The sequence below is a fragment of the Anolis sagrei genome, chromosome 1, assembly GCF_037176765.1.
Source record: "Anolis sagrei isolate rAnoSag1 chromosome 1, rAnoSag1.mat, whole genome shotgun sequence".
Taxonomy (NCBI): Eukaryota; Metazoa; Chordata; class Lepidosauria; order Squamata; family Dactyloidae; genus Anolis; species Anolis sagrei.
In genome coordinates, this window is record NC_090021.1 from 58,518,710 (window position 1) to 58,540,982 (window position 22,273).

General features: G+C 38.3%; 1 protein-coding gene across 3 annotated transcripts in view; it reads left to right on the forward strand.

The window, feature by feature from the left end:
* ERO1B (endoplasmic reticulum oxidoreductase 1 beta) overlaps positions 1-19,661 on the forward strand; it is a 30,023-nt gene extending 10,362 nt beyond the window's left edge. Inside the window, exons 3-16 of one of the 3 annotated variants that reach the window (XM_060753863.2) lie at positions 583-666; positions 2,687-2,728; positions 6,231-6,313; positions 7,179-7,252; positions 8,695-8,815; positions 8,900-8,946; positions 10,198-10,209; positions 10,724-10,750; positions 13,537-13,629; positions 13,905-14,151; positions 14,328-14,397; positions 15,390-15,476; positions 16,276-16,409; positions 18,346-19,661. In XM_060753863.2, coding sequence (XP_060609846.2) covers positions 583-666; positions 2,687-2,728; positions 6,231-6,313; positions 7,179-7,252; positions 8,695-8,815; positions 8,900-8,946; positions 10,198-10,209; positions 10,724-10,750; positions 13,537-13,629; positions 13,905-14,151; positions 14,328-14,397; positions 15,390-15,476; positions 16,276-16,409; positions 18,346-18,406 — 1,182 coding nt within the window. In that variant the 3' untranslated portion in view covers positions 18,407-19,661. The remainder of the gene's footprint in view (positions 1-582; positions 667-2,686; positions 2,729-6,230; positions 6,314-7,178; positions 7,253-8,694; positions 8,816-8,899; positions 8,947-10,197; positions 10,210-10,723; positions 10,751-13,536; positions 13,630-13,904; positions 14,152-14,327; positions 14,398-15,389; positions 15,477-16,275; positions 16,410-18,345) is intronic. The other 2 variants (XM_067464975.1, XM_067464983.1) reach the window with 2 other exon arrangements.
* The last annotated feature ends 2,612 nt before the right edge of the window (positions 19,662-22,273 follow it).

The window sequence follows — 22,273 nt, forward strand, 5'->3', positions numbered from 1 at the left end:
GTATGTGTGTGTATATATATATATTATTTGGGCAATATCGCTGACATTTCCTTGAAATGTGACTTTAAGAGGAATGTAGACTCTATATTTGCGATTGAAGACGTAGCCATTTTCCTGCATGAATTTGTCTCATCCACCTTAAAAGAATCTGAATTGGTAGCATTTACTGCATCTTGTACTAGCACTGTCTGATGGCCTCATCATGTAAGGCAATGAAAAATATGTTGCACATTCTAAGCACTGTCATGTTATAGAAATGGCCTAATGTGGATTTCATATATTTAACTGCAAACATTTTTGAAAACAATATATATCTCTAGTGAAATTCTTTATATTTAAATAGAATGTATTTCCAATGTGTGATTCAGTTTACGATACTTCTATAAACATGGAGACACATTTCCAAGATTGCACCTAGCTATTTTTGAAAGAATGTAGTAAAATCAACCAAATAAGCAAAAATCTAGATTTTGCTCAGTTCTCCCTAATTTCTTGTTTTCATAGAAAAAATATTGTCTGTTGTTTAGTGTCTACAAGAGAATTAATTAATTGAAAATATCTGTCTATCTCATTGACTTTAAGGTTAATCTGAAGAGACCATGTCCCTTTTGGGCAGATGATGGCCATTGTTCTATCAGAGATTGCCATGTAGAGCCTTGTCCTGAGGTATGTTTAAGGGGGGGAAAAGAAAGCCAAATAATATATTTTCCCTCTCTCCAGAAAACCTAATTTTGTTGTCATGTATATTATTATTATTAACTTTATTTGTACCCCGCTAGCATCTCCCGGAGGACTCGATGCGGCTTACACAGGCCGAAGCCTCAAAACACAATACAGTAAAACAAACACAACAGTAGAAAACATAGCAAATCAATAAGTTAAGCAAGCAATAACGACAATAACAATACATCATGACACTTTAAAACTGGGCCGGCCAGCGCAATGGGGTACAGGGTTAAAAGTGCTAGAGTGGTAGGAGGAGCATGGGAATAAAATAGTACGGTGTGCAGTAATGTTAATTGTGCTAAAGTGCTTCTAGGACTTGGGTGGGGATTCCTAATCTGAGAAGGCACATCGGAACAGCCAAGTTTTTAGGTTCTTTCTGAAAGCTGCTAAAGTAGGGGCCTGGCGAAGATCTTTTGGAAGGGCATTCCAAAGTCAGGGGGCTGCCACAGAAAAGGCCCTGTCTCGTGTCCCCACCAGGCGCGCTTGCGACGTGGGTGGGATCACGAGCAGGGCCTCCCCAGATGACCGGAGTGAGCGTGTGGTTTCGTAGGTGGAGATGCGGTCACGCAGGTAGGGTGGTCCCAAACCGTTCAGGGCTTTGTAGGTAAGCACCTGCACCTTGAATTGGGCTCGGAAAATAAATGGCAGCCAGTGGAGCTCCTTAAACAGAAGGGTTTAAGGAGCATGAGACTCAACGTAATGTTAGTGTAATCATCAGTTGAGCCCTTGGAATGGATGGAAGTCGTAGTTCCCAAGTTAATGAATTCTGTTTAATTTCAATGGAAAGAGCTAACATTGGATTTAGCCTATTTGTATAAATGCTCAAGTTTCCTAGCAAGCATCTAAAAGCATTCGATGTTGCAACTTTAAGCCGACTTGATATTACATTTCTATTTACGAAAAGAGACTTGCTAATAAGATTCTTGTTCTCAGTAAAGAAGCAGTTAAATTCAGTTAAAGTTGTTGTGTGCCTCCAAGTAATTTCTGAGTTAAGGTAAACCCAAAGGCAAACCTATCCCTGGGTTTTCTTGGCCAGATTTGTTCAGGGTGGGATTGCCTTTGTCTCCCTCTGAGACTGAGAGGGTTAACTAGTGAGTTTCCATGGTTGTCCCAGGTTAACTAGTGGGGTGTTATAGCTAAGCAGGGATTTAAACCCTTGTCTCTAGAGTTGGTGTCCAATACTCAAACCATTACACTGTTGGTCTTTAATTGAAATGCCAGATCAAATGAGTGAAACATTCAAAGCCCAATGTAATAGTTTTTTTCATCCTGTTACAATTACTGGAACTGCAGTGGCTTAAATAAACACCTTTGAATTAAATAGTATTTAGATTTTGTCTATAATATGATGAGTGATTTTGTTTCGAAAGCTAACCAAACTGATAGGCCTATCCTAAGCGTTTTTCAGAGATTATTATTATTTATTTACTTTATTTGTATACCGCTCTTCTCAGCCCTTAGGCGACTCAGAGCGGTTTACAACAATTTAGGTATACACAATACAATACAAGACAATACACAATACACAAGATTATCCATTGATTTAATAGAATTTCAATTTGGAAGACTTCAGGATTTTATACAGCCCATCCCAGGATAGGGTGTCACCTCTCAACTGGTTCCCTGGAGGCTTGGCTCACCCATTTAACAGAGCTGGTGTGGTTCAGTGGTTGGGGTGTTGAATTGGGGCTTGTTCAATCAAGATTCTAGTCCACATTAAGCCAGTTGACATGGAGTCAATCACTCTTTGTCAACTTTATCTGGTTCATAAAGGTCCCTTAGGAATGAAAGCAGGAAGAGCAAAGTTGTGTACCTTACCTTGAGCTCCCTGGAGGAAAAGAGTGAATGTAAAAGTTACCTGTAAGATAAAATTCTGCACTTTCTTCAGCTTATTTAGTTTTGAGGCCAAGAATAATACATGTAAGAGTGAATAGTTACATCATTTGTATGTTTCTTCCAGAGTAAAGTACCAGTTGGAATTAAAGCTGGAAGTGCTAACAAAGTGAGTAATTTCGTTCTAAAAATGTGTTTTTTATTAATTTACATCCAGTCTTTCTCCCAATAATAGAATTCAAGGCAGCTAACAACATGTTATGAAACAGTACAAAAGGTCCTTAATAAAAGCATAGGAATTATGTAAAATGTGATTAAACAGTTTATGAAGTTAAGACTTTAACACTAAATGTGAAATTCATTAAAAGACCTTACACAATATTTTAATTTTCTGCCATAGACACCTATTTAGTACAGGAACCACTTTTTTGCTGTTAGCTGGAAAGGACTAATAGAAGTATGTCTCCTCAGTATACTGGTGAGCTCTGAGCCCAAAACTCTAGTTATCCTCTCTCAGAAAGGATAACTAACTGTATATGTTAGTTGGCATAGGAGACTAATGAAGTCAAACAAGACTCTCCCAGAACCACTTCTGAGAATGCCTCTCCAGGAAAGAATGGAACTATTGTAGAAGTTCTTCCAAGCCTCCTTTGAGAAAGGCAATTCAGCAGGATACCATATTTGAAAGCCACAAAGTGGTCGAGAAGAACCAACAGGGTTGCACTCTGCCTGTCCAGTTCCTATATAGGTCACTGAATTAAGTAACCAACACTTTGCTATCCCACAACCAGACCTTAAACCAGATTGAAATGATATAAAAATTCAACTTCATCCAGGAACCTCTGCATTTGAGAAGCCACCAAAGGCTGTGGTATATTTCTAAAAATTGGAATATTTAACCCATAATTATCCAATATAGTACATATATTCAGCAAAGCGCCCCAGATTACTGTCTGAAAAAGTAGGTAATGCCCCAAAAGTAATCAAGAATCCATCTGAATACATCAGCCCCTCTAGAAATGGATTATCTTAATGTATCCTGCATGGATTCCCACGAAGTGTAGATACAATCAAGAAGTGATCTTGATGTGCATGATAGAGAAACAGTAGACAGTGCCTCCATTCCCAGATTGCCAATATCCTACTCTGGACATAAAACACGGTCTAGATGTGCTCAGCAGCATAATTGGGGACTTACTTGCTTGCTTACTTTACTTAGGCGATCCCTCGTAGTCCGAGGATGATGGTCCTCCAAGAGTGGTACCCGGGGGGGGGGGGGGGGGATCCGTAGGTGGCTGGGGAGCCCTATTTTTGATCTGCATCTTCTCCCACAGTGAGGGCATCGGTTTCCAGGTGGGAGGCGGTCCCGGTCGGGGTTGGCTTGACACGCCTTCCCCTTGGCACGTTTCTCTCTTTTGCTCTCCATTTGTGCCTCTTCAAATTCTGCAGCACTGCTGGTCACAGCTGACCTCCAGCTGGAGCGCTCAAGGGCCAGGGCTTCCCAGTTCTCAGTGTCTATGCCAGAGTTTTTAAGGTTGGCTTTGAGCCCATCTTTAAATCTCTTTTCCTGTCCACCAACATTCCGTTTTCCGTTCTTTAGTTAGGAGTAGAGCAACTGCTTTGGGAGACGGTGGTCAGGCATCCGGACAACATGGCCAGTCCAGCGGAGTTGATGGCGGAGGACCATCACTTCAATGCTGGTGGTCTTTGCTTCTTCCAGCATGCTGACATTTGTCCGCTTGTCTTCCCAAGAGATTTGCAGAATTTTCTGGAGGCAGTGCTGATGGAACCATTCCAGGAGTTGCATGTGACTTCTGTAGACTGTCCACATGTCGCAGGCGTATAGCAGGGTTGGGAGGACAATAGTTTTATAAACAAGCACCTTGGTATCCCTACGGATGTCCCGGTCCTCAAACACTCTCTGCTTCATTTGGAAAAATGCTGCACTTGCAGAGCTCATGCGGTGTTGAATTTCGGTGTCAATGTTGACTTTGGTGGAGAGGTGGCTGCCAAGGTAGCAGAAATGGTCAACATTTTCTAATGTTACACCATTAAGTTTTATTTCTGGCATTGGAGAGGGACTGCTGGAAGAGCACTTTGGTTTTCTCAATGTTTAATGACAGGCCAAGCTTCTCATATGCTTCTGCAAAGGTGTTTAGAGTGGCTTGCAGGTCTTCTGAATGCGCACAGATGACGTTGTCATCAGCATACTGGAGTTGTCATTTTCGTCAAACCAATTTTGATGTTTTTTGGTTTGATATCTAATAGTTTCTTTGCAGGGGACGAAGAGTAGTTTCTTCGCAGGGGATAATTGGGGACAGACCCATAGCTGTCATAGAAGCCTGAGTACAGATGTTGAAATCAGTCAGCATCGCAAGCCACAAGGATTCAGCTTTCTCCTGAGAGACTATCCCAGATAGCCCTGGAAGAGAAATGTTAAGCAACAAGATGGTGGTACACCAGCAGAATTCCTAATTTGTTATGGTCACCCACCTTTGAATATACACACTCAAACCCTGTAGAATGGAGGATGTGGTGGCTGATTGGGATGATATTATCACAATAAATCACTTCAGTTCCCCCCTCTCTTGCCACAGATCTTGCCTGATGTTGCATAGAAAATCCAGATGGGCAAAACAGATTATCCCACTCCCACATCGTCCAACCAAGTTTCTATAATAATATAATAGGACAGCTCTCATTACCAACAAAGGCAAAGTGCAGTTGCCTCAGTTACCAAAGCTTACTGCCCATTCACACCAGGCCCAATAGTTGCCAGCCACAACATTGTGCTATGTTTATTCAGTGGGTAACTGGCGGGGCTTTGTCATTGCTGTTTTGTCTGTGTGTTCTTTTTCTTTTCTATTGAACAAGATTGAAACGGGCAGTAGAACCAGAGTCTTACTGTTCTTCCTTGCCATGGAAACACAGTTGATCATTCTCTTATCTTTCTGTTTGTCAAGATGAGCAGAGGCAAAGTGGGTCCAGTCTCATAAAATAGAGAACTTGATTGGCTACCATTCACAATTTGGCTTCCTCCTAAAAGATCTCAAATGTTAAATGTCAGGCAAGCATGGAAGAAGAGTTATTACTATGTACGTCAGTTTTCATGTGTTTGCTTTCTTTTTCTGTATACTTGTTTGTCACTGAAACGATATGGGAGCCCCTGTTGGCACAATTGGTTAAATCCTTGTGCCGGCAGGACTGCTGACCAATAAGTCAGCAATTTGAATCTGGGGAGAGTAGGTTGAGCTCCCCGTGCAGGGACATGAAAGAAGTCTCCCACAAGATGGTAAAAAAATCAAACATCCAGGTGTTCTCTGAGCAATGTTCTTGCAGATGGCCTATTCTCTCACACCAGAAGCGACTTGCAGTTTCTCAAGTCGTTTCTGACAAAAACAAAACAAAATCCTGAAACTATGTTTTAATAATAGTCTTGTGCTATCTGTTTCGTAGATATAACAAGAGATTCTAAGAGTTTGTGTAAGAATAGAAATATCTTTCTGTGTTTCAGAAGGGGGCATTTCACTCAAACAATGGGTACATATAGTATTTTCAGGGTACTGTCCCTGTTATTATTGCCATAAGGGTACTACCCCTGTTGTTGCTATTGCCATAAATAAAAGTATCTGTACTCTATATGAAAAATACTGTGTGTCTTTCCTTAACAGTATTCAAAAATAGCAAACCATACCAAAGAACTTGAAGATTGTGAACAAGCTAATAAACTGGGAGCAATTAATAGTACATTGAGGTAAGCCTTTTTTTTTAAAGAAGAGTTTGAGTAAGAAAATTAAACCCTATATTGTTAGTTTTATAGTATGCACCTCCATGTTGTTGTTCTCAGGAAAACTTCTATTATTGTTAATCGCATCTTATAAAAAACTGACTTGTAACATTTGTATACAAATAAGATGAACACAAGAAACAGAGTAATAAGAAATAAAACTGTTCCTATGCTAGCAACATACAGTCATACATATATTTCCAGACTGTTCTGATCTTCTCCTAATACTTTCAACCAATAACGATTTGCCAGTTAGGTAGACATTAAAGGATATAATTTACAGTAGAACAATGAAAAGATAGCTGCTCTTTAGAGTATAGCTACCTGAAAATATTACTCTGAAGTGCAAGTATGGAATTATGTCTCTTTTAAGAAAGCAGTTGTTTGAACATTACTTAATACAGCTATTATAACATTTAAAAACATATCTTATATTTTGTAATTGTTTCTGACCTGCTTTACTTACGTTGGGGACTATAACCGCTTTAGCCTCATTTCAATAATAATAGACATATTTTTTTCTATAAAAGGTTCTAAAAATATAAATGAATGCATTTTCCAGTGTAGCATAGTGGTTTGAGTGTTGAAATACATCTCAGGAGACCAGAAGCTGATTCCCTGCTTAGCTTAGGAGACTCAGTTAGTAGCCTTAGAACAAGTCACACTTTCTCAGCTTCAGAGGAAAGCAAAGACAAACACAATGAAAAAAAAACTTGCCAAGAAAACTCTATGATAAGTTTGTCCTAGGGTTGCCATAAATCAGAAACGTCTTGGAGAAACACAACAATATTATCCATTTACTAATACTCTTTTTTGTCTTCCTTTTCCACAGCAACCAAACTAAAGAGGCTTTCATTGACTGGGCCAGATATGATGATTCACAGGATCATTTTTGTGAACTTGATGGTAAAACCGATTGCTCTATTGAATTGTGTGCTTTACAACCTGTTTTTGAACCATCACATTTAATTTGTTTTTCTTACACTTTAAAAATTGATCCATGTATTTCTCAAAGAGAACACTTGTCCAAATGCTCTTAGAAAATCAACTTGGTTCTAAAGATCCTTCAAAACAAATGAACCAGGGCACCATGCACTCTGTTTCTCACAATTTTCCTGCACATTTGCATTTGATTGCCATGCATAGTTTGCAACAATGTACAAACCAAATAATGTGAACTGTCATTTTCCATCTTATATATTTTTCAAATTTACTTTCATCTGCATGCACACACACACACATGTTTGGGAAGGTTATCAGGGTTGGAGGAAGCCACAGTTACAGGTGAGCTCCCTGTTTTTTACAGATGAAAAATAATGAAAGTTGTGGATAGAATTCTAAAACAGCTAATTAGAATTGAGCTAGCATAATGGCCACAAAATGCTGACAAGTAGGGCAAGGAAGGCAATGAGATGGACTTCCCTGGAAGATGACATGGGCATGTAGTTGGCTGTAACCACTAAAATGCGACACGTTTTATTGCAAGTTTCACTTATTATATCCAAATTAAAATATGATATCTGCTTATTGTTTAAACAAATTCAGATTTGTTTAATCAAACACTGGCTTTGGAAACTGATTTGAAGTGTATGCACTTGCCATAATTTGCCAATTCAGATGTAATGGCAACATCTGGTTAGGCTTCTTCATAACCCTCTACACCTTGATTTGATGGATTATTGTATCTATCGTATTTGTAAGGCACCTCCTTCTTCTGCTATTACAACTGAATCCCAAATTTTCCCAAACAGTTTTATAACATTGTTTAAACATCTTTAAAGTATTTGAATTTTTTTCTTTGAATAAAGATTAGTTCTGAAACAAATAACATGACCATATATACAGGTAGCTTGTTTCATGTATTCAGTTGTTTTCTCTTTTTGTTGCAGTTATATTCATTTTTAAGTAACCATAGCAAAAGAACGTGTAAAAGTCAGTTTGAATTCCACTTAACTGAAAGCTCGGCCCCTTCTATTAAATAGAATGCTGTTTTGTGTGTGTGTTGCTTCAAATCTCTGTGGCACAACTAACAAAATGTCATCGTACCACTTTCATGTTATTCTTCTTTTCCCAATGTTTTGTGAAGAAAAAAAAGAAGAAGTGGTAGCAGGCTATTTGCTGTAGCATTTTTTAAAGAAACTTTTAACTCAAAAGTCCTGCTTGAGAGTTGAAGGGTGCATGGGTTTAGAATAAATTTGGCATATTATTTTTAATCTTTCATTCATATATATACTTTAGTTGTTATTAGTAGTAATAATGAACATATGTATCCAGCAACCTATTTGTCTCTTATTTGTGTGGTAAAGGAAAACAACCAAGAAATCACCTGAATTCCTTCTTTTCTCTAGATGAGAGATCTCCTGATGCTCAGTATGTGGATTTGCTGCTGAATCCAGAACGATATACTGGATATAAGGGGCCCTCTGCTTGGAGAGTATGGAACAGTATCTATGAAGAAAATTGCTTCAAGTAACTGGGGAGGGAGGGCAAAATTAAAGCATTTCATTTTTTATAATTGCAGAAACTTTATCTCAAATCTTTTCTTTCTTTTAGACCACGCTCTGTGTATCGTCCACTGAATCCTCTGGCCCCAAGCAAGGGTGAGGAATTAAATTCTTTGTAACTTAATAAAATCATAGAATTGGGAGTGACCACAAGGGCCATCCAATCCAAAGCTCTGCCACTTGAAAGTTTGAAGCAACAAATGCCTAACTCATTTAAAAATATAAAAAGGACTTAAGAAATACTATATAAACTCTCCAGCGATCCTTTTCGTTGTCCTTTTTGTGTTCATATTTCTTTGATATACAGTTCTCTTTTGACAAGTGCTGTCATAGCACTTTACAAATGAATCCACATTTTATAAAAGTGTCAACTAACATTACAAAGTCTAAAATGGCAAACAAGCAGAAAAGGAAATAGCAGTGAATGCTTTTAAATACCATTTTAAGCATATGTGAATAGAATAAAGCTCATCTGATGACTCAGGATGTATCTACACTGTAGAGTTAATGCAGTTTGACCCACTTTAAGTGCAATGACTAAATGCTATGGAATTCAGGGAATTGAAATAGTGTGTTTCAGAAATAGTTTGTGAGCTTGGCTCTACTGCAGATAAATCATTCCATGTGTTACGTGCATTCCTAGCATCTGTAGGAATTCAAATAAGAACATCTGAAGATGATCTATTTGACAAGAAGATTCACCTTAAGAGAAAGAGGATATTTAGTTATCCAGCCTTATCATATCAGTGGTATGGAAGTCTCTGAAGGCTTTTAACACATGGTTCCTGTGATCCCAGCATGCAGCCTCACTTAAAAATCATTTTGTGCCTTCTGAAGTATCTGGAAACTTTTTGAATGCCCCACAAATAAATTCATTTTGGTTGTCTAGTTTAGATGTTTTTGGAGCTTATATTCAACTTTGGCTATATGCTCTGGCTGACTTCCAAGAAAGGATGCAATCAATACATTTATCATAGTTAATACAAAATTATGAACTGTATATGCTGATTGAATATCCATCATCAATACTCATTTCAAAAGCACACCTGCACCCTGTGAAAAAAAACAAAGTGTTGATTTGAATAGAATTACACTTTCTTTAAAGATTTGATCAGGTACCATGTTGATTGTTTCTTTAACCGAAGTTTAAGCTCATCTTTTTGTATTGTATGGCTGTTTTGAGATTATTAGTTGCATCTTTATATTCTCAGTACAAAAATGGATGAACTAAACAAATCCAAAAACTTATTCATTTTTTTAAATTAACAAATGTATATTTTTGTTTAAAACGAAATCTATGAATAGAATGATTTGTTACTCATCTTTTAAAACTTTCCTTTTTTTCAGGTGAGGATGATGGTGAGTTTTCATAATGTAGTGTTCTTTCAGTGAGTCTCTTAAAGTTTTAGAGCAAATAAATAGTTAAAATATGTGAAGTCTATAACTGAAAATAACACTGCGCTGATTGCTGCTGTTAAGTTTCAAGGAAGGGAGGGAAGAAGGCAAAAGAGAAGCCAGTTGAGGCAGAACAGGATGTACACCACTCAGTCTTTGCAGTGTGGTTGATAATTGTTTGTCCTTTCCTTGAGGAAATAGTTTCTTGGTAATCATTGCTAATTTGTCCAGATAGGATTTTCTATCATTAATGAAGAAAACAGATTAGTGAATCTTTAGAGATCTATGCATTAGTAAACACCAGTATAGCAGACTTTGAGATTTTCATGTCTCTTGGTTCCTATGCCTGTTTATACAGAATTTTTTTAAAGCTGATATAGACTTACATGTTTTTGATTGAGGAATTGTTTCTTAGGGTATTTGAAAATTTATTTAGCAGTTTCAAAATTCTAATCTGAATTTCATTTTGTGTTCCCAGGAGAATCATTCTATACATGGCTAGAAGGTAAATAAATTACCTTGGAGAAATGATGATGAAATAGAAGATTGCTAGTTTGATGCGCTTGTATAACCAGGAAATCTTGTGGTACCTAAAATACTGACTAATTTATCTCAGTCAAGAAAACGTGTACCACAGTTAACTTTCAGTCTTTTTTTAGTTCCATAGATTTAGCCATTTGTTTCTGGAACACTATAATGATAAAATCATAATATTGATATTGTAGCTCAAGGTCACTTTATCCTGGTGCAGCAGGACAAACTTAATACATTCAATTCAAGCCAAATGCTCAAAAGCTTCTTGAAGCTTAGTAGCATGGTTAGAACATAAGATTATGAAAGTTAAATCTCTCCCACTATCTGCATGAGCAAAATGTCTGTTACCAATGCATCTATTTAACTTGTCCCATATGTGCAGCCCCCAGTGTCACCTTCCTATATAGGCCTTGGCAGCTATCCGTTGCAGGATTGTCTCTCTGTTGTCCTTCCCCTTCATGCCAAAGATCCTTTTGGTGAGGGAGGCCTTTAGTATGTAAGTGGATTTGTTGCCAAAGGAAGTTTTCATTGGATAGTTAGGTATCTGCTTTATTGCTTGCTTGCCACTGTGTTTGATTTTATATTAGGTTTTAATTGAGGTTTTGTGTTTTTAATTTTTTTTATTATGAGCTGCCTTGAGTGCCATTTTTGGTGGAAAGGTAGGATACAAATTTAATAAAACCATGGGTTTCCATGATATGAATGAACTGCAGTGTGCACTGCTCACCATTTTCTGTGCACTGCCTACCATTTTCTGCAAACTAAAGGAAGAGATCAACTTGCAGGTTTTAACATATTGCACGTTCCAAACAATGAATAAATTAGTGAAAAGAAGCCAGGCTCTGAAATTCTGATTTAATCCTGATTTGTTACCTATTGCTTCTGTTCTAACTTCAAATTGCCACATGGTTTCAGCTCCACAGAATGCTTTTGATTCTATAAAGAATCCTGTTGGTTGAAGGAAAGAAAAAGCTTGTTGTATCAATTTCTATAGTCCCTCTGTGTTATCACAGGGATTTTTTCCAATTTCCAGAATTTGAGAGTGTATACGGGATTGCAGATAGAAAAGAAAATTGACAAAATGTGTGTTTCCTCCCTTCTGCGAGTACAGCAAAGTCTGGATCTTAAATCTGATTTGTTTGAAAACTGAAGAAAAGCTTCTAGACTGTACATGATTTTAAAAGAGCGTGCAGGGGGTGGGAATTTGGGTGCAAACAATTCTTAAGGCCATTCATTGGCATACTAGGAAACCAGAGTGTTATTACATATTTATTTTATGTACATTTGACCTTTCTGACAGTATGAGACCCAAGGCAGTTTACAACACAGATTAAAATAAAATATCATCTATACCCAAAAAATATTGACAAAATCTCCAAGAAGAATGGGTTGATGTTTACACATGTCAGTACTTGAATAAGGACCCACAGTGAAGGTAGAGCCAAGAAGCCCCTCCCCCCATCCCAGTTTCTCCCCCTTTCCCAAACCACTGAAAAAAGGCATATATCCTTGCCCTTCTTCTCAACTTCTTTCTTGATCTCAGCCAAGTGGAGAAGCCATTTGAAGCTTGAGATGGAATGGAACAACAACACCCATTTTTAGGAAGGGCTTTTTTTGCATAAGCTTTTCTGCACATAAATGTTGGTAGCCATTTTAATAAAGTCAAAGCCTGTGTACCCCTATTAAAAATGGCCACAGGAATCTTTTGCAGGAAGTTGAAAATGGTGATCACTTGGAACCCTTCCAGACAGGCCCAATATTCCAGGATCTGACCACATGTTTTCTGCTTTAAACCAGATTATCTGGCAGTGCAGACTCATATAATCCAGTTTAAAGCAGAAACCTGCGATCAAATCCTGGGATATAGGGCTTATCTGGAAGAGTTCTTCGTTCCACCTGAAGTGCCAAACTAGCTCTCCATTGCCTCTGTTAAATTCTGCTCAGGATTAAAAAAAAAACCCGAGGTGGAAGGAAATGCAGTCTTTTTTTCTCTGGTTTACGGGATAATGGGATGGGAGACCGCATCATTTCTGCCTTTATGCTGGATCCTTAATAGATGCAGATTGCTTTTCTTGCTCCCTCCCTGGTGCTTCTCTGGCTGCATTCTCATTCTTTTTCTTCAGTAACATTCCTTTCCCTATCTGTATTTATATAGATGTAGACATTTTAAGATTTTCAACTCCAACCTCTAAAATAAACATATATTCTCCTTCTCTTTAGCCCTTTCTAAATATGCCTCCACACATTCTTAAAAAGAGAGCAAAATATTTGTTAAACACACCTAAATTTGGCTCTCATCTTATTCATGGGTTATAGCACAGTTCACAATTTAAAATATAACAGAAGAACAGGTAAAGGTCAATAACTTCAATTTAAAACACTTATGCAACAACCAGGTGAATGTCAAAAGCCTGCCTTTGATTTTCTGCAGAAAAAGAGCACAGAGAGGACCAAGCTAGTCTTCTGTAGAAGGGAATTCTACAATTGGGATCAGCCACAGAGAAAACCTTGTTCTGGGTCCTAATCTGCCATCCCTGTGATGATGATGGGAGCAAGAGAAGGCATTTCGCAAGGATCTCAAAACTAGGCTTTTGCAGGGAAATGCACTCTTTCATCTAACCTGTACCCAAGCTATCAAATTTTATTGGTCATAACCAGCACTAGTAAAGCTTTTGTGATGGGAGTCATGGACATTTGGACCAGACCAGTGAGTCATAGTAAGTTGGTACAGGTTTTAACCATTTTTTTCTTGTTTAGGCCTTTGTCTTGAGAAACGTGTATTTTACAAGCTCATTTCTGGACTTCATGCTAGTATCAACTTGCATCTATGTGCAAAATATCTACTTGAAGGTACTCTGTCTGTATTTGCTATTGTGGGAAGTTGATTGCTCATGGTATTTCCAAAGACAGATCTTTTAAGATCTTTTAATTGCGTCTTACCATTTAAAAAGTGATTTTAACACTGAGAATAATTCAATTCCTTTTTAATATTCAAGATGATTTTTTAAATTGTCAAGTCCCTTCAATCCCAATTTGGGAAGAAAGGCAAGATATAAAAAAATATAACAAGAAGTTGCTAAGTTGAACAGCGTACCAAAATCACTAAAACATACTGTTTTTTCTAGAAACCTGGGGGAGACCTCGTTGGGGCCACAACGTTAAGGAATTTACCCGTCGGTTTGACCCTACTGAAACAAAAAGTGAGGGTCCAAGACGACTAAAAAATCTGTATTTCTTGTATTTGGTGGAGCTGCGTGCATTGTCAAAAGTTGCATCATATTTTGAGCGTTCTATCGTAGACCTTTACACTGGAAATACTCAAGAAGATACAGAGACAAAGTCTCTCCTGTTAGACATTTTCAGAGACACAAAGTAAGTATGCCATTGTTCAGAATTCATTGCCAGCTAGATACAGTCAGATGCATTGAAAATGTATAGAAAGTTACCTAAAGATGAAAATATTAATTAAACTGAGACAATTAGTCAAAAAGATATGAGATGCAAAACATTTTCAAAATTATGATGTATTTTATATGTACTTCATACAGGTCTTTTCCTATGCACTTTGATGAAAAGTCTATGTTTTCTGGAGACAAAAAGGGAGCCAAATCTTTAAAGGTAGGTACAATGATCCCTTTATTCATGGATCTGATATCTGTGGTTTCACTTCCTGGATATAGTTTCACTTACACTCCAAAAAATGTTCCCTCCCTCAGAAGTGTTTGTGGGCTTCTCTAGATCCTCCAGTGCAAATCTATGATATGTTTCTTGCCCAATTAGACTAAAAAACAGTTTCAGGTATTCACATGAGGTTTTGGAACTTATCCTACATGGAAATGTCCAATGCTGGGAAATGGGAGAGGGTGAGGAGGGAGGCACTGGATCCTTCCTTCCTTCCTTGGGCTTGATGGTGCTGATGCCAAAGCCCCATTTGCAGGCCCAGGCAGTGGGAAGCTGGGTTGCAAGGAGGATATTGAAAATGGGCTCTGGCAGCATCAGCTTCCTTAAGAGTAAGGAAGGAAGGATCCAACATCCAGCTAAGGGAGGGGGGTTGTATCCTTCATTCCTTATCTGCTGTTGAGACAAGAAGGGAAGCCTGTTGGCAGGCTGGATTACAAGGAAGAAGAGGCAGACAAAGCCCACAGAGCAGTAAAAGCAGGGCCCAGGGATGACTCCATCATCACTGGTTCCTTGTGAGGAAGCAAGGGAAGGGAAGGAAGCATGTGGGCGCTCTTGTCTCCCTTTGGCTGGATCAATGGAAGAGAAGTACTCTGCGCCCAAGTCCTAGCAAAAGTCAGGGCTCTGTTTGGGGCAAAGGAGAAGGGGTGGGATATCTGGAGAAAGATATGTGTGTTTGGAGGGGGGTTATGCCTGTGGGGCCCCTTCCTCAGCGGCCACTCTTTCTTTCAAAGACCCCACAAACCACTTTTCTGTTTCTTGGGAACCACTGATACAGAGATAAGCAATTGTATTCACTTCTAACCATGACTTAGAGAGGAGAGTGACACATCTCCATCAGGCCCAATAATTTTGTCAGGAAATGCAGTGTTTCGTTGTCTTATAAAATAGAAAGCTGTATCCTTTAAATGGGTGTCTCTATTTATTCATAGGAAGAATTGAGGCTACATTTCAAGAACATATCCCGTATCATGGATTGTGTTGGCTGTGATAAGTGCAGGTTATGGGGTAAATTGCAGGTAGGTGGTCCCCTATTCATTTGTGGATAAATATACTTAGTTTCAAAGCGACTTCAAGTAGGCCAGCTACCAAATAATTTTGTTAACATTCATTTGGAAATGTTTTGTGAAATAAGGTCTGAGCCTGTAGCAAAGAACCATTTTATCAATGGTTCACATTAATCTTTAGTAGTCTCAGTCCCATTTTATCTATATTAACATATTTGTTACTGATGATTTCTAATTGGCCAAGCTATAGAAAAGATTGTTTCTTTATTGTACTGAGTACAATCTGTATCTTCAGATTTATTTTTAATTTTTAGCTATAGCACCTTAAGAGTTTATATTTGCAGTAGCAAAAATCTATTGGAAAAAAATATTGGATACTTTCAGTTGTTAAGGAATGCCCATCAAAACAGGGTTTTTGTGTTTCATTTATTGGGATAAATTAAAACTATTTTAAATAGCAGATCTAGTAAAAAGTATATGGATCTCTACTATACTGTTGTAGAACAATATGAAAGAGAAAATTGTTGTCCTCCTTGCTTGTAGCTTTTGGTGCCACCTAGAAACCATCTCAAACATGTTTCTCAGCTTTCTAGAACAGTTTCCATAAAAAGAGGATTCAGTGGGGAGCACGACTGCCTTTCCCAATTCTGCTGATGGAGGTGCTCCCATCAGTAGTACCCTCTCCTAGATTTGACCCATGATTTTGTCAAAGGATTTAGTTCGAAGTGTTCAGTCTATGTTTCTGTTGCAACTTTTCTGTTAACACTTGGCTGCTGTTTCCTTGCTGTTTAATGAGCTGTCTCTCTTTTAGACTCAAGGATTAGGAACTGCCTTGAAGATCTTATTTTCTGAAAGAGAAATAAGAAACCTTCCTGAAAACAGCCCATCAAAAGGTTTTCAACTCACACGGCAAGAAATAGTTGCTCTTCTAAATGCATTTGGAAGGCAAGTAGCACTTTTGTTAATGTAGCAGTGTATTAGAAGATAATCTTTCTATTTTAGTGTGGCCTTGAATTGTTTGTTGTTATCTGAACTATAGCCTTTAAATTTTAGAACCAAAACTTTATAGCTCTCTTAACACATTTTAAACAGTGATGTAGTTATAATAAAACCATCTTAACATACAAGTGTTTATTTACTAGTCCCAGCTAGAGTAGACCTATTAAATCAGTAAGACTGGATTCAATGAATTGATTCTAGAAAATATTTTAGACATGTGAAATACATGTCAATCCCGCATTTCCTACAGTGAGCCGTGTGTATCTTCATTAGCATTCTTTGCTTTACCTGTACAAATTACCTGAGTAGCAAATGACAAAAGTCTACCTGCATAAAGTTGTTTTCCTTCAATGTTGGGACAACAGTGAAGGCCTAGCTTCCATAATAGATGCCTCAGAGAAAGATGCCTCAGAGAAATAGATGCCTGAGAGCCTCTGAGAAAGCCTTCTCTTATATCTGCAGGAAACATATCCTCTACTGTCATGGGGACCCAAACAAATACCTCTCCCTAAGTTTTTAAAACTAAGGCAGGCTTATATGGAACATGTCTTTCAGTTGGCCTGATCCAAAGTTACACAGGGCTTTTGTAGATCATGCCTGTCACTTCAGTTTGTACCCATAAATAGGCTTGAAGCTAGTGATGCTGATGCAATAAGGGTAAATTTCATCCCCTGCTCCCCTCCTCCCTCTTGTAAGTCAATAGTATGCATAGAGCATTTTGGACTGTTTGAAGTTTGCAGGCACTTTGCAAAGGCAGTTCCATGTATAGTTTAATACAGAGGTCCAAACTAAACTAAAGCACCCATCACCATGGTAAGATACAATTCTAAAGAAATGGGCATAGCTGATTTTGTTTTTATCAGTTATGTCAGCCCAAACTGACCATTGCAGTGAACCCATCACTTTACCCCAACCCTGACCTATAGTTGCTTTTTGCACAAGCCCATACCAAACCCTCTCCCATTTCCGATCTTGCCCACCTTATCCCTTGTTCTGGCTATTGAGGTTTGTTTTGTTTCATTTTAATGGTTGTTTTTATATTAATTAGATTGTTACATGTGTATTATATTTTAATGTGTTTTTGTTTGTTAATCTTGTTGTGTTGGGCTTGGTCCCACTTGTAAGCTGCTCGGAGTCCTTTCAGGGAGATGGTGGCGGGATATAAAAATAAAGTTGTTGTTGTTGTTATCATTTGCCATAAAATCAGTTTAATTGTGACAGACCAGTGAATGAGAGTGAATCCATGTAACCTGCAGCTTCATCACACCAGAGCATGAATCCACTTTAAATCTGGTTTCTGCTTCCTGCAGAATTTTGCGGCTTATAGTTTAGTGAGGCCCAGGACTTGTCTAGCTGAGCAGTCTAAAGGCTCCGCCCTAAACTACAAGCTCCAGAATTCTGCAGGAGGCAGAAATTGGATTTAAAGTGGATCCATGCTCTAGTGTGATGAGGTCCTTGGTCTTCTTTTTTCCTTACTGTATAGTTGTTAGCCTTAATTGTGGTTGTATTCAGTTTCTAGACACTAGGGCATCAGGATTCAGGGATGAGTTGTGAATTTAGATTTTGAAGTGGACTATAAAACCTTCCTTATTCCGATTAGTTCTGATATGTCTGGATTAAGCTTCAGTTTGTTTACTTTCATCCAGTACATTACTGAAATTGGACAGTAGTTAATAAAAAAACATATGAACTAGTAAAGCACCTGTAGGTTTAGTTGCAAGGAATGAATGAGCAAGAACTGGGTAATGTCATCCTGAGCTAAGTTCTGATTTGCACTGGGAGCTGAAAACTGAAGACTTCAGCGTGCCACATAAGAAATAATTTTGACTTTTGAGATGGAATACAATATTAATATCAACCTTTTATGTCTCTCTTCTTACAGGCTTTCTACAAGTATACGAGAACTACAGAATTTCAAAGTTTTATTACAACAGACAAGTTAACAAAGGTTTTGTACCTACTGCTAGAAGTGGTTGATGATTTGACACCAAGCAAAACAAAACAATATTTATAGCAACTGTTCTACAGGAGAAAAAAGTGTAATGCCCACTTGAATATATAAAGTAGAAATGGCTAGCCATTGGACAAAGATATTTATGAGTGAAATGCCTAATTTTAAACATGTAAATTATGCTTATCTTCCACGTTTTCTTTTTCTTACTTTTTTGTACACCTCTTGTACTGTCACTTGCAACAAACTTTTTATTGTTTTTTTTTTTCTACTGAGATTCAAGCAGTTTCATCTAGATATTATTTCCATTGTCTTAATGGGAAAAGATTGCAATGTTGCCTAAAAATGGTGATATTTTAAACTATTGTATTTATTTGAAGGACCAGATGCTGTTAAACACAATTTAGTTGTTACTACATATTTGATTTTTAAAACAGTAACAGAAATGGCCAGTAAGAATTTTACTAAATTGAGCCGCCCCTTTATATCCAGGGGAGATGCTCCTTTCTTTTTCCACTCTGCCCTTTTTGCTACCTTGTCCCTTTAATTTTGTTTCTGTCACAGCTGCTTGCCTTATGAGGAAAGTCTTAAGCTTATCCCAGCATCCATCAGTTTGTGTACTTGTGTGCTGAAGGGAACATTAGGAGGTCAGTGCTGTTAACGTGACTGTTTTGCTGAAGCCTGCTCTTGGCTCCTCTCTATACAGCTAGTTTTTCAGTCTACTGACATTTAAAATAACCCCACTTCCAGAAATAATACCAATTTGTCTTATTGTGGTGATTCTATAATTCAAGTAATAAGTGGAAAGTAAAAGCAAACTATAGCTTTTCAAGATAAAAACTATTTTAAAAGGGACCCTTCAAATTCAGTGCTTCATATCCTGCCTATGCAATTTCCAATCATATCTTTTTTTTTTAAAAAAAAGAGAAAGGTAACAGCTGTAATAAAACGGGTATTCTCTGCATAAATTTGATCCTACCTATGAAGGTACATTTAATTTGTTCACAGAAGAATAGCAAACAAAAAATTTGTTTTAATTTTGCAGTAGGAACATTTCTATAAAAATTGTAATGGAGCAGCTTACTTAAAAGTTCTCTGTGATGTAATATTTGTATTTAGTGAGGGATATTTGAATACAGCATGAATGTCAATGTTGATACAACATACAGACTTTGTACATATGTTTTGCTTTGAAAAGTAAAACAGTCTTTGCAGAATTAATTAAAAGTGCTCTTAAACCCTTTTAATTTAAGAAATCCTTACTATTGTGCATGTGGATACATTACTTTAAGCAACACTGTTTCAGAATGTAGATGTTCAAAGTATGAGGAAAAACACTGGAAAAGGAAAGTAGTATTCTTATCATCTATACTGTTATGCATAATGGAAATCTTGCCTAAAAATTAAGAGGAAGAACTGTGTCAGCTCCACCATCTGGGCAATTTGAGCAGAATCTTTATACTTAAGGATTTACTTATGATACTACCTTTGGCTTAACATCACTTTGTGTATATCTCATACTCAGCTAAGTAGCAGAATCACTAAGAAATCCCATCAGTATATTGCAAAAATGTGCATGGGTCACCAGCAAAAGAATGTGGTGTACATTGGTCATGTGGCTGGCTCTGCTGTGCAATCATTTAACAGCACCCCTCTGCTGGATATGGAAGTTGCAGAACTGATCAATTTCTTATCTGCATTCATAAAGTCCACTTAAAGATTTTTCGTGTCAGAATCAACTTGAGAAACTGTAAGGATGTTGCCCAGGGACACCCAGATGTTTTATCTTCCTGTGGGAGGCTTCTCTCATGTCCCTGCATGAGAAGCTAGAACTGACAGATGGAAGCTTATCCCGCTCCCAGGATTCGAACCACTGACTTTTCGCTCAGCAGTCCTGCCAGCACAAGGGTTTATCCCATTGCGCCACAGAGGCTTCCTACTTAAGAAGATGAAACTCCCATACAGGATTCCAACCAGTATGTGTATGATCTCTATATACATACACACACACACATACACAAAATTAAGTACCCAGTATTGCCCAGGTATACATTTTCAAATCATAAAATTGTAAAGCTAATGAAATTAATATTTCTAATAAATAGCATTACAAAAGGCACACCTGGACTATGACAGATACATAAGCTAGTTATTAATACATGGTTGTTTCAACCTTGGGTCAAACTCTCAGCCTCAGAAAATCGTGGACACAATCCCCTTTTGTATAAAGCTTTAAATGGTTGCCTTGAGCAAGTCACATATGCCCATGGGTCCCATACTTCCCGCCTCAGTAGAAGTCCAGCCATCATTTCTTTCCTTTCAAAATGTTTTAATACATGGATTGTGTCTTTGACTGTTGAAGACATGCTAGCAATGGCCTCCCAAGCTCTGGGTTTTATGCCTCAATGTAGCCTTCATCCTAAGCTCTTTTCATAACCTAACCACCTGAATGGCAACAGATGAAGCCTTTTTCTTGGACATTGAAGTCTCACAGTCTCAAAGTGAAGACACACACCATTAGCATTTTCGATTTGTTTGTTTTTTCCTTCCTCCCTTTCCCTTGTACACCTTGTCAATTTCTCTCTTTGCTTTATCTTCCTTTGGGTTTCCTTTTTCTTTGTTCCTTGCCCATTTTTGTCCACCCCCCTCCCCTCCTTTGTCTTCCCTTCTTTCCTATTCTTTTTGTCCCTTTCTGCATCTTTCTATTTTTTTTCTTTTTCCTTCCTCATCTGGTCTTTTTTTTTTTTTTTTTTTGAAGTAACAGACATGCATGCACTCGTGTACGCATACTTTCCAAAATATAATTCTTCATTAAATTGCTTACTTTTCTGGCATGGATGTCTCTGCTGCAGTTTTCAGTGCTATGTCTTGCGTCATAGTGCAGTCATTTTGTGCCCCAGTAGGTTATCCGTTCTATCAATATAATGCCCTCTTGTGTTTGCATCTGAATGCTGCATACATACATAGACCAGAATATATAATGTTGCTTAGTGTATCACAAATTGGATTAACAAACCTCATTACTAATCTGACCAAGACATGATATACCATAGTACCATTTTTCCAGTCCTCACAAGTTTTCAGAGTTTCTCTACAAGCAGAAAAAAATAGTCTTTTTTTGATAGACAAGACTTTCAGAGCAGAAGTGTTAAATTGAATATAATCAGTAGAGGCCTTTTAAAACCCACCATCCAGGATGGGTGCCCTGATGACTCGGCAGTTCGCTGTGAAGCCTTTGCTCAGTTCTTTGCAGACAAAGTCGCTTTGATCCGCTCTGGTCTGGACACCATATTAACGGCAGTCTCTGAGGATGTAACACGAGCATCTGCTTGTCCGGTTTTGATGGATTCATTTCAATTGGTTCAATCCGAGGATGTGGACAAGGTGCTTGGAGGAATGAGAGCTACCACATGCATCCTAGACCCCTGCCCATCCTGGCTTCTGAAAGAGGCCAGAGGGGGATTGGCCGAGTGGGTTAAGGTGGTGGTTAATGCCTCCCTCCGGGAAGGCAAAATTCCAGCCAGCTTAAAGCAAGCTGTAATAAAACCGCTGTTGAAAAAACCATCACTGGACCCCACTCAATTCGTCAACTTTCGGCCTGTTTCCAATCTCCCCTTTTTGGGCAAAATCTTGGAACGTGTGGTGGCCTCACAACTCCAGGCATTCTTGGTAGACACGGATTATCTGGATCCGGCACAGTCTGGCTTTAGGCCGGGGCATGGTACCGAGACAGCCTTGGTCGCCTTAGTGGATGATCTGGGCCGGGAGCTCGACAGGGGGAGTGTGTCCCTGTTGGTGCTGCTGGACCTCTCAGCGGCCTTCGATACCGTCAACCACGGTATCCTTCTGGGACGACTCG